Source organism: Agelaius phoeniceus, chromosome 1, assembly GCF_051311805.1.
Source record: "Agelaius phoeniceus isolate bAgePho1 chromosome 1, bAgePho1.hap1, whole genome shotgun sequence".
NCBI lineage: Eukaryota > Metazoa > Chordata > Aves > Passeriformes > Icteridae > Agelaius > Agelaius phoeniceus.
The window spans coordinates 6,966,381-6,979,535 of NC_135265.1; the positions used below are offsets into that span (position 1 = coordinate 6,966,381).

The 13,155-nt window shown below is 38.6% G+C and overlaps 1 protein-coding gene across 9 annotated transcripts in view; it reads right to left on the minus strand.

Annotated features, from left to right (window-relative positions):
- Positions 1 to 13,155, minus strand: part of KMT2C (lysine methyltransferase 2C) — a 190,205-nt gene that overhangs the window by 55,766 nt on the left and 121,284 nt on the right. For 7 of the 9 annotated variants that reach the window (XM_054644553.2, XM_077189555.1, XM_077189598.1 and 4 more), the window contains 7 exons: positions 12,922 to 13,038; positions 9,092 to 9,193; positions 8,811 to 8,915; positions 7,473 to 7,654; positions 6,635 to 6,799; positions 5,927 to 6,036; positions 493 to 558 (listed from right to left, as the gene is read on the minus strand). In XM_054644553.2, coding sequence (XP_054500528.2) covers positions 493 to 558; positions 5,927 to 6,036; positions 6,635 to 6,799; positions 7,473 to 7,654; positions 8,811 to 8,915; positions 9,092 to 9,193; positions 12,922 to 13,038 — 847 coding nt within the window. The remainder of the gene's footprint in view (positions 1 to 492; positions 559 to 5,926; positions 6,037 to 6,634; positions 6,800 to 7,472; positions 7,655 to 8,810; positions 8,916 to 9,091; positions 9,194 to 12,921; positions 13,039 to 13,155) is intronic. The other 2 variants (XM_077189707.1, XM_077189510.1) reach the window with 1 other exon arrangement.

Sequence of the window (13,155 nt, forward strand, 5' to 3'; positions counted from 1 at the left end):
TCTCAGGTGTCAAACAGAAAAAAAAAAACCAAACTCTGATGTGATGGAAGCTGTCCTAACATGATGGAAGCTGCTGGGTGCTATCATTGTAAAGACTGACTTGTGAGTAGGCTTGTCAGGATTATAAATTCCTAGCACAAACCAGACAAATACAGAAAAGCTGCATCCTCCTAACATCTCAAGCCTGTAAACATTTGTGTACATGCTTGACTCAGCCACACTGTGTTATCACCACTGCTGATATTAAGGCAAGCAGCTAAGACTGTAGGATCAAAGCATAATTTAAAGTAATTATTACAGTGCAGGTATGGCAGGCAAGAGAGAAGAAAGAAGAGAGAATGAGGAAAAAAAAATGGAAAGCATGCTGTGGTAACTGAAGGATAGTTAATGCTGTGTGTTACAAAACCACAGGAAAAGGAATTTTTGTCTCATGTAAAAATATACCCTTAAAATATTCTAAATGATCAGATATTAAGCATTTCCATTCTTTACCTAGTTCTTTTGATTTTGAAATAATCTGAGCTCCAACTGATGAATCACAACAGTCCAAAGAAGGCACTGAAAAATATAAGGAAAATAATTTCAACTTTTAAAAATGGTGACTTGATTTAAATTGAAACTATCAATTTTCCTTCAAGCAGTTCCATTCAACTCCCTAATTTATACTGTTGGCAATCATTTACTTGCACCTTTAAAATAAAGTGCTTTTCAGCATCACAGATGTGACTACAAAAGAAGCCTGACAGAAGCTGAAGTTCTTCAATTTCCTACAGCCAAGAATGGCATTGGAATAGCACTGAAGCCAATGGGAAATTATCTCCTTCTACTGGACCAAGGGCAAATGAATACACTGGGTCTTTTGGGTTGGAAAGCAACCTGTACACTAGTCATGATGTTCAGGTTTTGCTGCCCTAAACATTAAAAATGTGAGGGTTTTGTGAAGTGAGTATTGATCAGTATTTCCCCAAGGAGGGGCTCTCACTGTGTCTATGCTGTGCTCTTACACAGCACTTGGACAAGGCTGAGGTATTGAGAACAGATAACACAGGATCTGTTGAAGCTAGATAGGGCAATTCTTATTCCAGGTAAGACTATTGAAAATGGAAAGCAGAAACTCAAAAACAACACCTTGTGTGCCACAGGGCAGCAGTGGAACAGCGGGACTGAAAAAATAATAATCCAAACGTCCTGCAACAAACACAAGGCTACTTCTGCAGTGGGCAGAAATGCTCTTCCCTTTTGCCTTGACTACATTACTGCAATCATGCTTCACTCACCTATGATGTGTAGACTAAACTTTTAGTATTAGTAGTGACTTCACAGAGTTTACAAAGACAGAGCAGTAAAGTGAAAATTAGGAGCTCCTATCTCACAAACACTGAACTAGAATCAGACAACCTGTTAGTCAGGCACAGTTAGCATTACCACACAGACAAGTTTATCCACACTTTTTTTTTCCTTTTTCTTTGGCCTAGAAATCTTACTCATGCTGAATTTGGGACTCAAGATAACATCTGGGGTATTTCCTTTGTGCCTGTCACACAAGCTGAGACCCCTGAGGCAGAGAACCTATGGGGGAGTTCTCTGTGTCACATCAACCATGGCAGTGTGCTGCTGTTCCCACCTCACAACACACCATGGGAGCCAGGACAAGATGGGGAAAAGCAGAAAAGCTTCCAAGTAACACTTAAAATGAGTATGAAACATACAGGATGCTTTCTAGCATATAAACAAATATAAAGAAAGTGCAAATCTGTCTTCAAAAACTACAGCACTTTGAAAGTTTTATGTAATGTGCAACTAATGCAGAGGGTGTAACCTACAGAAAACCAGTATTTCATGCAATTAGTGAACAAAAGGAGCCTGTGAGAACTACTGGAAAACTGAACTCAACAGTGGAGAGAAAGACAAGGAAGAAAATAAATTGAAAACGACATTTTGAAAGAGACATGAAGCCAGAAAGAAACAAAAACCAGGGGAAAAGCTGCAGAAAGGAAGATTCTCAAAACACTGAATTGAAAAAACAGAATATAGGCAGATTGTAAGAACTATTCAAAGTGGAATAAGACATCATCTGTTCATTTAATTTCTTATAATTTACAAGATGGTTTTAAGAATGAAGTAGCAATTATTGAATTGGAATCTAAGGTAAACAAGAAAATCAGAAAGACAGTTGTGAACAGAAATTTAAAATCCTTAATTTAGAAGTCAAACAACAGAGAGATCATCTCATCCAGGTCAGACTAAACAATTTTAGCTCTGGAGACTGAATAGAGTTGAAAGGCTCAAATAAACAAGCTGATAGTGACAGAGGTGAGGCCTTCAGAGACCCACTCACAAAAACTGCATGAACAAACAGTGTTTGAAGACAGTATCAAACAGACTTCCAGAAAAGGAGCTAATTAGAGTGCAGATTAAGGATTACAGTCAATAAAATGGATAGCAGAAAAGCATAGTACTGTTAGAGAAAGCCTATCCAAGGAAAAAAAATAAAGAAAAGAAAAAAATAGTGCTTTCTGAGGCATTCAGCTGAAGTTTAACCAAAATTGACAAACTTATCTGCAAAAGGGTTTAAATGTGCTGAATATTGTACAGCATTTAGTAGCCTCAGGTGAAAGCAAATAATTACACAGAATACAATGATGAGAAAAGTTCATTTTTAAGGCTGTTACAGAAAAGAACAATTCTATGAAGAAATGCAACCAGCAAATGGGATAGAGTGGAATGGCTGATGTAGAATACAGCACTAACAGAGCACTCTTTATTGGGTGCCTGCATAGCTGTGTCAATGACACAGGGATTTTTTCTGGTAAATGCAGTAACACAAGAACATTAGAGTTGACATAGTAAATGTGCTAAATAATAAAAAAATTCAAAAGTTAATTTTTTAACACACAGTATTACGTTGGGTTTGTATCTTGAAAAGTGCATAGAATTAAATTTCAGAATGAAGAAAAATTTACATCAGTTTAATGAAAATGATACAACAGAGACTGCTAGCCACAATGTGTCTCACTGGCAGCATCAGGCACCCCTGGACAGTGGTGATACCAAATCCTCAGTGCCTCCATGAGCATGTTTACTTGAGCCCCAGGAGCAATAACTGCACAGGCAGCTGCAGGAACTGCACCCAGACCAGTTCTAGCTCTTACAGAAAACCAGGCAGAGCTCTGCATCCTGCAGAGGAACAGAAACAGCACCAAGGGAGGAGGAAGCTGGAGTCTGGATGGAGACAGGATGGGAGCAAGTGAGGAGGGATGAAATTTGCAGATGGGGCATATGACATGCAAGGGCAAATGACACAAAGGCAGAACTGCTGAGGAGATGGTCAAGAACTGCTTGTCAAGGAGCTGATGTGGGTGAGAGACACAAACCCCTCCTGAGAGTGCAGGAATTACAGCACAGGGGAAAAGCTGCTGCTGCTACCTAATGCAGCTGCCTAGCATCTAGTCATGAGAATTTATACATTTCTTTACAGGACACAGCAATATGCTGGGGGACATTTGTTATAACTTAAGAAAGTACTAAAAGGAACCTGATAAAATAGTGATCAGGGATAGTTATTTCACAATAACCTAGTAATGAAGGTTTCTGGTACACTACACTGGAGCAAATCTTACACCATTATGGCTTTTGATATTTATGAAATATTTGGATATTTCTGTTCAAGAAGAAAACCACTATCTTTTATTTTTGTTTCCTGAAGAAGATGACTTTTTAAGAATTTCAGGTATGATGAGACAGGGAAGAGCTCTTACAAATTTTAAAAAGTTTCTACTTTCTGAAGAAAGAGAAATGAAAGCTCCTTCTCAATACCTACACACAAGAACCACTTACTCTTCACCAAGGGTACACCTGCAATGTTTTGTTTCTTTATTAGGTTGAGGGGCTCTTGTTTCTTCTAGAAAGAAAGTGGTTAAAAACTCTGTAATAACACTTGCAACACATCTATGACACATCAAATGGCAAGAACCATCCCAGTAAAGAGTCCCACAATATGATACATTTTTAGATGCTTTCTACTGCTAAGTAACATTTCTTTCCCTAAGTTTATCAAACACTAATTCTTCTCACTTTGAAACAAAAAATTACAGAAATTTTCCAGAGAAGTTTTAAAAGAATTCATGAAAGACTGAAACATTTCATATAAAAGTACATGCAGGTATTTTTATCAACATGCATCAAAGGACATATTCAGACATGCAACTGTGCAAATTTACATGTGTTAGAGAGGTTTTAATACTGAGTCAAAACAGGAAAGAATAAGCTGAAAAACTAGTCTTAGAGAAAAAGGTGAAAACAACCTGCAAAGAAAACTTGGGAACTCCCAAAGGATTGGTTCCTATTCCTTGAAATCCAAACCTGAGCAGCACAGCTACATAGAGGTGTGCAGAAGGACTAACTCAGGGGCCTGCTTCTGCCTGGAAGTGAAACACCTCTTGTGAAGCTGTTCCATCTCACATATCATGGACTTTAATTATCTCTACAAGGTAACTCTGCCAGCTCCAAGGAGAAAGGAAGAAGTATTTCTTACTTGGATCATTTTGCTTTAAGTACTGAAAGCTTATTATAAAAATATACAAAAGTCTGTGTTGTATCTGCAAGTTTCTTGATTTTTCCACTTACAAAACCTCTTTCCTTTTGAATTTTTGAAAGCAGATCTTTACAATGAAGTGACTTGCAGAAATACAGAAGCATTAGTCATTTTTCTATTAGTGATAAAAATGGGATCCTTGGAAGTGTTCCAGCAGGGAGTATATAAACCTCCAAGGTCAGGTCAGTAAGTTACAATTATTGCTGTGATGAGGATATCAGTGTTAAGAGACATTAGATGCTCTATTGAACTTTTCTTGGCAGACCTCTCAAGCCTCACAACATCTTCCATCTTGATCAGGAAAACCAATCTTACTGACAACTTCTTAGTGGATATGAATTTTTCTTGTAACATTTGCTTAGCTCTTGTACCTTCCTCCTCCTGTTCTCTTGTGATGCCTCAATGAAGGGGTAATATGAACACTTTCATCTGCTTATGCTAAAAATGGGAATAGGTGTCAATGTTAAAGGAGCTGACTAAAGCAGCAACCTCCCTGAGCTGACATGCAGGGAAAACAGACCTGGGCTATCACCCTTGCAGCAAGACTAAAATATAAGACTATAAATCATGGCACAGGCTGACAGGCCACTCACAGAACATTAACCAGCACCAGCCCAGGGAACCAGATGCTGTAAATGTGCCTTAAGTGCAGTAACCTCAGCTCCTGAAGTGCCACTGCTACAGAATTGTGATACAGACCCATAAGGCTGTTCATGTCCATGTTCAGAAAAGTGCCAAGTTCATCAGAAGGAATTACACATTTTAATTAATAAGGAAGTGATAACTCCCAAACAAAGAAGTATGGCCAATTTTTTTTGAGATTGCAGCTGGGGAGGGAAGCATTGGTCTTGAATACTGGGAGAGCTGAGGAAAAGGCATTAGGAAAACATGAAGGAGTAGGGGGAAAATGCTTACACAGACTGTTGTTACAGCTACTGCTGCCTCAGACAGCCTCAAAGCATCAAAACACACAAACTTTTTCTGCTTAGAAATAATTTTCTGATTCTTCTGTAGATGTAACTTTAGAGAACTGGGATTTTTTCCTTCTACTTGACAAAGATGCCTTTGACTCCTTCATTACCAACTGCTCTTAACAGTTTCTCTCTATCTTTAATACCTCTACCTAGAATTCCCATGAGGTTTCCTCTGGTCTAAATCACTTGAGGGTGCAAAAGAGCCTAGAACACTTCCACAAGAGCCCTTAAAACAAACATGAACAAAATAAAATCTTACTTCTACCACGAGCCAAACCTCCATGAGAGCACAGAACACATTCCCAAAGCTATTTATTGCAGTGTGCAATCCTGCCATTGGTTTCGATCGTCTCCTTACCGTTCGTTGGTGGAATGTATGGCCTACAAATGGTACAGTCAAAACCCATATCAGCTATGTTTTCCACTTCCTCCTCTGTGTTTAAGTTCTGACAGATTGCATGCATCCATCTAGAAATTAAGTGGGGGAAAAAATACAATTTAAAGGAAATAGGTAGTGTTTTAGGAGACCCAAGTTATCAGTCTATGGTCCAAGTAAAGGCGGAATAGTTGTTCAGTTTGAATTCTTTTAGGGAGAAAGCACAGAATCAGGTTTTCCATATACAGCATCCCCTACAGTGGTGTGGGTTACATCCTGTATATGGAGCAGCAGATCAACTATTTCCCTCCACAGGAACGAACTCTCTATAAAATAATCTCCCAAGTATGTTTTTGTATGGTAATTTTCTCCCTGTATTGCAATAATTTTAATTACTTTATACAATGTAATCTAGATTCAGCCTCACAACAATAGTCTTGTGAGGTAAATTAGTTTTATTTTTACAGGGCAGGAGAGAAGAGGCACAGAGTGATTAATTAATTTGCCCAGAGTCAGACAGATAAGTCTGTGGTACAACCAGAAATGAACTACTAAGAGACTTCTGAGACTCAGTAATCCACTGTTCTTTACCACATGACCATTTCCTTCATCTCTACACTTCAACATTAGGGGGAAAAATTAAAGTAAGACTTCAACAGGAAAAACAAGTGAAATACTAGAAATCCTTACCGATCACACTGTCTACACTGAATTATGAGCTCCTCATCCCTGTACGTGCGGTAGCAGATGGGGCAGGTAGACAAACTTGCACAGGGAGCACACTGGGTGTAATTATTTTGCCATTCACATCTTAAACCTGGAGAAGTTGCTCCACAGTGTCTGCACCAAACACACCTACAGAACAGACAGAAGGATTTATTACTGTCAGTTCACAGGAAGATGATTTTGTGGCTTTAAATCTCTTCCACTTAGAAAGAGGTGAGTAATTAAGTTTTAACTTAACAACATGTTTAACCACAAATGTTTAACAACATTTTTTGTACTTTTTAAAGAAAGTTCCTAATTAATAATTCCCTTGAAACTGCAAAAGCAGGCAGATGGGTTCTTGTAACAGCTCAACAGGTCAAAGAAGTTTCCTGCTTCCAGTTGCCATTCACTTTGAGATCTGGAGACTTAACCATGTGAGAGGTCTGGTCTGTTTGTGTTTCACCCAAGTAAAACAAATTGTTTTCACAAGGTTTTATGTCAAGAACACTAGGGTGAAGCACCCATTCATCTTTCCAAATGAACACTGGAATGATTACAATGAATATAAATGGGAATATTTTTTTTGCTATGAGTTTCAAAAGAGAAATTTTGTCTATCTCTGCTTACGTGGTTTTTGGTATGAGAAGCAGTTCTAATTGAATAAAACAACTCAAAAGCATTTTGTTGTCTTTGTTTAATACACCTGACTTAAACACAACTAAAACCTTGTTACAATTCAATTGACATTACAAATACCAAGGGACAGAGAGAAGCAGAAGAGGCCAGCAGTCAGCACCTCTGACCCCAGCCCCAAACACACCATTTGCACTTCCAGCCTCCCTTTGGCACAGTCTGCAGGGGTGGGTCCAGGCAGTAGGTGTGGTAGCTGATGTCACAGTCATCACACAGGAGGAGTCTCCCTGGATCTGTGGCTTTCCCACAGGCTTCACACACTGTGCACTCCAGGCACCTCCAACCTTTGCTGAGTACCACTTTAGTAATCTGAAAAATGCAAGGTGAGAATTAGTTGAAAATGGCTCACTGAAGTGTGATCAATGTATAAATTAAGGTCTGGCTTGTGGAGCTCAGGATGCTCCTCTGGGCACACCACCCATATCTCAAGGAGCTCTTTAGCAATTAAACTTTCTGAAGCTTCAATGAACAGGAATGGATTAAACAGAAAGAAACTGTCCTCCTTTCTAATCTTTTTAAAAACAGGTGCAGTGTTTCCCTTTTTAAGTCACCTGGGACTTCACCTGACTGCCAGGATTTTTCAAATATCATGGAAAGTGGCATGGCAGCTGTATCAGCCAATTCCCTCAGGACTCTGGGATGCATCTTGTCAGCTCCCAGAGATTTGTGTACATTCTGGTTCCTCAAGAGGTCACAAACCTGATCCTCATGATGTGATCAGGAGTTTTAGTCATGTGAAGCAAGCATCTAACTTACTGCAATTAATATATAATGCAAGAGTAGTATATAAACAAAAAGTCAAATTATAATTGCATGAAATACGCATATGGCATTTTGTAAAGTATGTGCAAAATAAAGTTTTTTGACATGTTTTAAAAGAAATCCTACTTTTACACAGATATACTTACATCACAACCAATGAAGAGTGTACAGTGTATATACTGCAGTAAATAGCTTATTTTGTGCTTGCTAGGTCATTTCACAGCATTCAAATTTAATTTTCACACATTCTCTCCTAGGCTAATGAATGTAAAATGTATTAATTAACCACTCCAACTGCTGTCAATTCTGACAGCCAACAGGCAAATTGAATCAACTAAACCTTATGCCCCAAGTAAATGAAGATGCAGTGTAATTTTTTCTTTGTTTTTAATTCTGCTTGTATCTAGGTTTAAAACTTGTATCTCAAACTGTTATTTTAACCAACTGCTGGATAATCAGCGCTATTTATGGTTGTGAAATTACAAAAAGGTTAATTTCTCTTGAGGCTATGCATACTATAAAATGACATTTAATTAAAGTCTTTCATAAGTCACATACAAATAATGGTCACATTAGCTGATGAATATCTAACAAGTTAATGACTCCCCTAATTACCGCAAAACCGAAGGCAGCGTGGTGCTATTAAAGGACAATGTGAAAACAGTGCAATCAAGCAGTTTTTGTGTGGAACAGCAGCACTCACCTTAATACTGACACAGTATGGATGGTAACACTGCCCACACTGGGAACAGGCCAGCAGCCGGCCCTCAGCACCTTGGCCAAAACTCCCACAAACCACACACATATCCTGCAAGGACACACAAGAGCAGACTCTCAGCACGTGTCAGACACTGCACTCTGAAAACATCTAACTGTAAAGCCAACTAGCTGGCTGTATTCTTTAACTCCTAACAAGGACTTCATGCACTTTTTTCTAATTAAAAGCAGGGAAACAAAATGAAAAATTGTAACTGTTATCCTAACCTGATGGAGAGTGAACTTGTCACTGTTAGAGAAGAGGACAACTGTATTATGCATTGAGTTTTCTTCCTCATCTTTATTAGATGAAATATCCATGGTTGTGACCTATTAAAAATAACACAAAATATAAATAACAAGCACATCACATTTTATAAGACATGAGACAAAATGAAACATTCTCTAAATAAGTTTTGCACGTATTTATTCATACAGTTTCAACTTTCATAAAAAGCTGCCTCCATCAGAAATTACTGCATTAATTCACATTTTCTCATTATCAGTATTATAGCTTTACACACATATTCTCTTCCTCTCCTTTTTTCAACTTCACATATTATCCCATTACACTTCCAAACAGAAATGGAAAGAAAGACACAGTCTAAGAAAAAAATCACTAGGCAGAAATTGTCATACTGTGCCCAGTCTGTTATTCCCTCCATGTAAATACTGAAGTTCTTTTTATCAAAAAGTTAATTGCAGTGACAGACTTTTGAATATTAATTCAAAAAGCAACTGCAGAAATGTGGTTTGTCCCATATTGCCTAAAATGAGGTTTAGCTAATGTTCCAACTATGTTAGAGGAATAACCAAGAGCTCTAAAGTTACTTGCTGTAAGCAGTTTATGAGGCTTATTTATCTTTACCATAAATACTTGCACTGAACTGCAAATAGCTATTTTGATCTCAATCCATCAGCTCTTACTGTAGACAGCCATTTTTCTTTTTCATCAAGTGATTTTTATTCTGACCTGCCCTTTATTAATTCAGCATATTCATATACAGATTCTCAGGAACAGAAACACAAATGAAACATTTCAACTGTATTCTGACTTTCATGTGAATCTTACAATACAGAATTTGCTGTTCATGAATTTAAACTAATAGGCCCAACTATTATCTCTGAACCAGGAATATAAGGGGACACAGCTCCATAAAAAAAGATTGCTAGAGAAATGTAGCTTTGTTTCAGCAGCTGTTCCTATTATATATATGTGGATTATTTTAAATACAGTGTAAGTCCTACACAGATAAGTTTTGTTTAAATAATAATTTAAATATTTTACAAATCCAAATATAACTCTAGGGACAAAAGTAAATACCACAGTATCAGCTAGAGGAATCCCTCTGATACACAGCTGCTCAAACTCAGCATTTACTAAGAAACAGCTAAAAAGGGAATATATTCTTTATGTGTTTGGGTTACCAAATATTTGAGAGCACTGCAGCTGTAACTAACCAGTTAACTCCAGAGCACCTGAAACACCTTGATACCTTCAGGGACAACACTTCCCTCCCCTACTTTTCTACAGGTTTCACAAAGTTCTTGTAATTGCAAATGCAGAAGAGCAGAACTTGCAGGACTGAATGACTGCAATGTTGGTGTTTGCTGAACCCCAGCACTGACCCACCATGGGTTAACCTGTACCCACCTTTTCCCCCATTCCCAAGATATACCAAGGTACTTCCAAATCTGTGTGGCTGTCCACTGATTCCATGCTGAGTAAGAATGATTTTGTGCAAATTGACTGAAAATACTCTCATTTCAAACATTTATCTGACAAAAGGCTGATCTCTTGGCATTGCTAACTGCATCTACTCTACCACAAGGCAGCCTCATCTCTGGAACTCTGGAGCTGCCTTCGATGTGATGACTCAAAGGATCAAATTTCTGTAGGAAATGGTGGAGAGTGATGTCCACTTTGTATTTATAGCAAGTTACCTACATCACTGTCCTCTGATCAATTACAAAAACTTTTAGGAGCTTGATCTATAAACCCCAGCTTCTCTTGAGTACAGATTTGTGCTTTGTAACACCAAAATAATGATGTGACTGCCTCCAATTGATTAAGGTGCTATAACTAGCCTAAGTGGAATTAAACCTGTATGTTTAAAATGACAAATTTGCTTCTGAATCTCGACCATCCAATGCTTTAAAAGGGAAAAGTGTTAGAGATTATTATTCCTTTTTCAAATCATAAACACCAGAGTATTCCAAGATATTATTACACAGGCAGCAGAAAGTGTGACAAACTCAAACAGATTACATGTAAGAACATAAAAATACAGCTCTGAAGAGAGTCTCAGGAATTACTTCATAAAGACATAAAAATGAGCAAGTCCCTCTCTGAACACAAGGAGCAGGATGTCTCTCAAAATATGCAGGGCTTGTTGGTAATCAAAGTTGAAAAGGAACATTCAAATAGAACAAGCCCACAGTGGAAAAAAAATAATTGTTTTACAGTCCAGATTTCCAAGTTTTTCATACCAAAATCCTCCTTCTTATGAGGAGCAGACTAGGACTGTGTACGATTTTCAAGTTTTAAAAATACTTCAAGAATTAAGTAGCTTAACTACCAATTTCAGTGAGCAATCACCTGCTTACAATCACTTCAGTGCTCCTGAAGAAGAGCACTGAATAAGAGACAGCAAATATAATCATTATTTTCTCAAGGGTTTCTGGACAGAAGCTGTGTACAGAATAGTAGACATCTGATCACAACAAACAACTGAGAATCACTGATATATGAACTCATTAAAGAGTCAAGGAAGCTTTAGTTATGGTAAATCATGATCTGTAAGGGCTCTCTGAAGCAATTCTGGGGACAGGAAAATCTGATTGATGCAACTTACCTCACCACCAAACTCTTTTGGCAAAGTCCTTCTCCAAAGCTGCTTAAAAAAAGTTAAACTGAAGAGGAATGGTCCCTATACTGATACAAGACACAAAATAAAGAGGGGACTAAATTATCAGTTTTATATGTGGGAGAATAGCACTAGTCAAAATCTGACAGGGCCTGCCTGCTAACAGGTGGTGGTGCTCAACACACTCATGTGCAATCTGAAAAATCAAGTGAGAAGCAAGGTGACAAAGCTTGCCAACAGGACTGGGATATTCAGAGCAATAAAATCCAAAAGACAAGTGTGAAGAACTGCACAAGAACTTCATAAAGCTGAGTGCTGGGCTGTAAAATGGCAGATGGAAGTCCACAAAGTAAGGAAATTAACATAACAAAAGAAGTGGTATTGATGAAATATGAAATATGAAATATGGAGTAGCTTCCCTACAAGGAACAACTCAAAATACTGGCATCCTCCATACTTGCAAGTCAAGAGTGGAAGGAAAAGGAGGAGAAATGATGGAGGTTGAAAGAAACTGAGTGGCATGGATGGGGGAAGTGAATAGAAACCAGCTGTCTATTTTCTCTAAGAGCACTGAGGGGCAGGCAGCTAATCCAGGAGGGAGCCACTTAAAACACAAGCTGAGGAGATGCAGAACTGAAAAAGGTTAACACGGTTTCCTAAAGGTTTTTTCAAGTGAATGGGAAGATTTATGAAAGAAAACTCCAACACAGGCTGCCCAAGACCACCTCCTCCTGTTCAGCAAGTGTCCAAGCCACAAACTGCTGAAATGTCTCCTCCTCTTCTGTTCTGTGCTCTTGCACCACCACTCAGTCTAGAAGAAACCTTGCTCTGGTCTCCTATGGCTGCTGTTACAATCTCATGCACAAACCCTGCTCTCTCCTTCTGGGTTGCTCCAGTCAGTGCTGCCTTCACCCAGCATGTAGTTCTGCACCCAAGGAAATGGAAGCAGTACTTTAAGACTCCCAACTGTTGTGTCTTTAAATGGCAAGAGCAGCACAGAATTGCCTCAGGCCCACTGAGCTGTAGTGCTCCAGTTCTTCATCACAAGCAGTAACAGCCAGGCTCCATCAAACAGCCCTGGCTCTGCAGGGCTTGTTGGTTTTTTATGCACTATTTTAATACAAGAATTACAGCCTAATAAAACTGTTATGTTAACAGATTGCAATATGACTGTAAAAAAGATGTCCTTACCCCTGGAATGACCACAGCCCCAACTCCATTCTTCAGTTTTGATCTTCCTCTGCCACCCCTTCCTGAGAGCCCTGCTCCACGCGGTCTCCGCTTCCCCGGGAATCCTGATCCTCGGCCCTATGCAAGGGAAGGCAACAATGTCAATGCAACCTCTCAAGTTCTTTTCTTACATGGGATTCAAACTTGTTCAGTTCATCTAGGGAAAAACAGAAGTAAAAAACACCCTGTGATTTC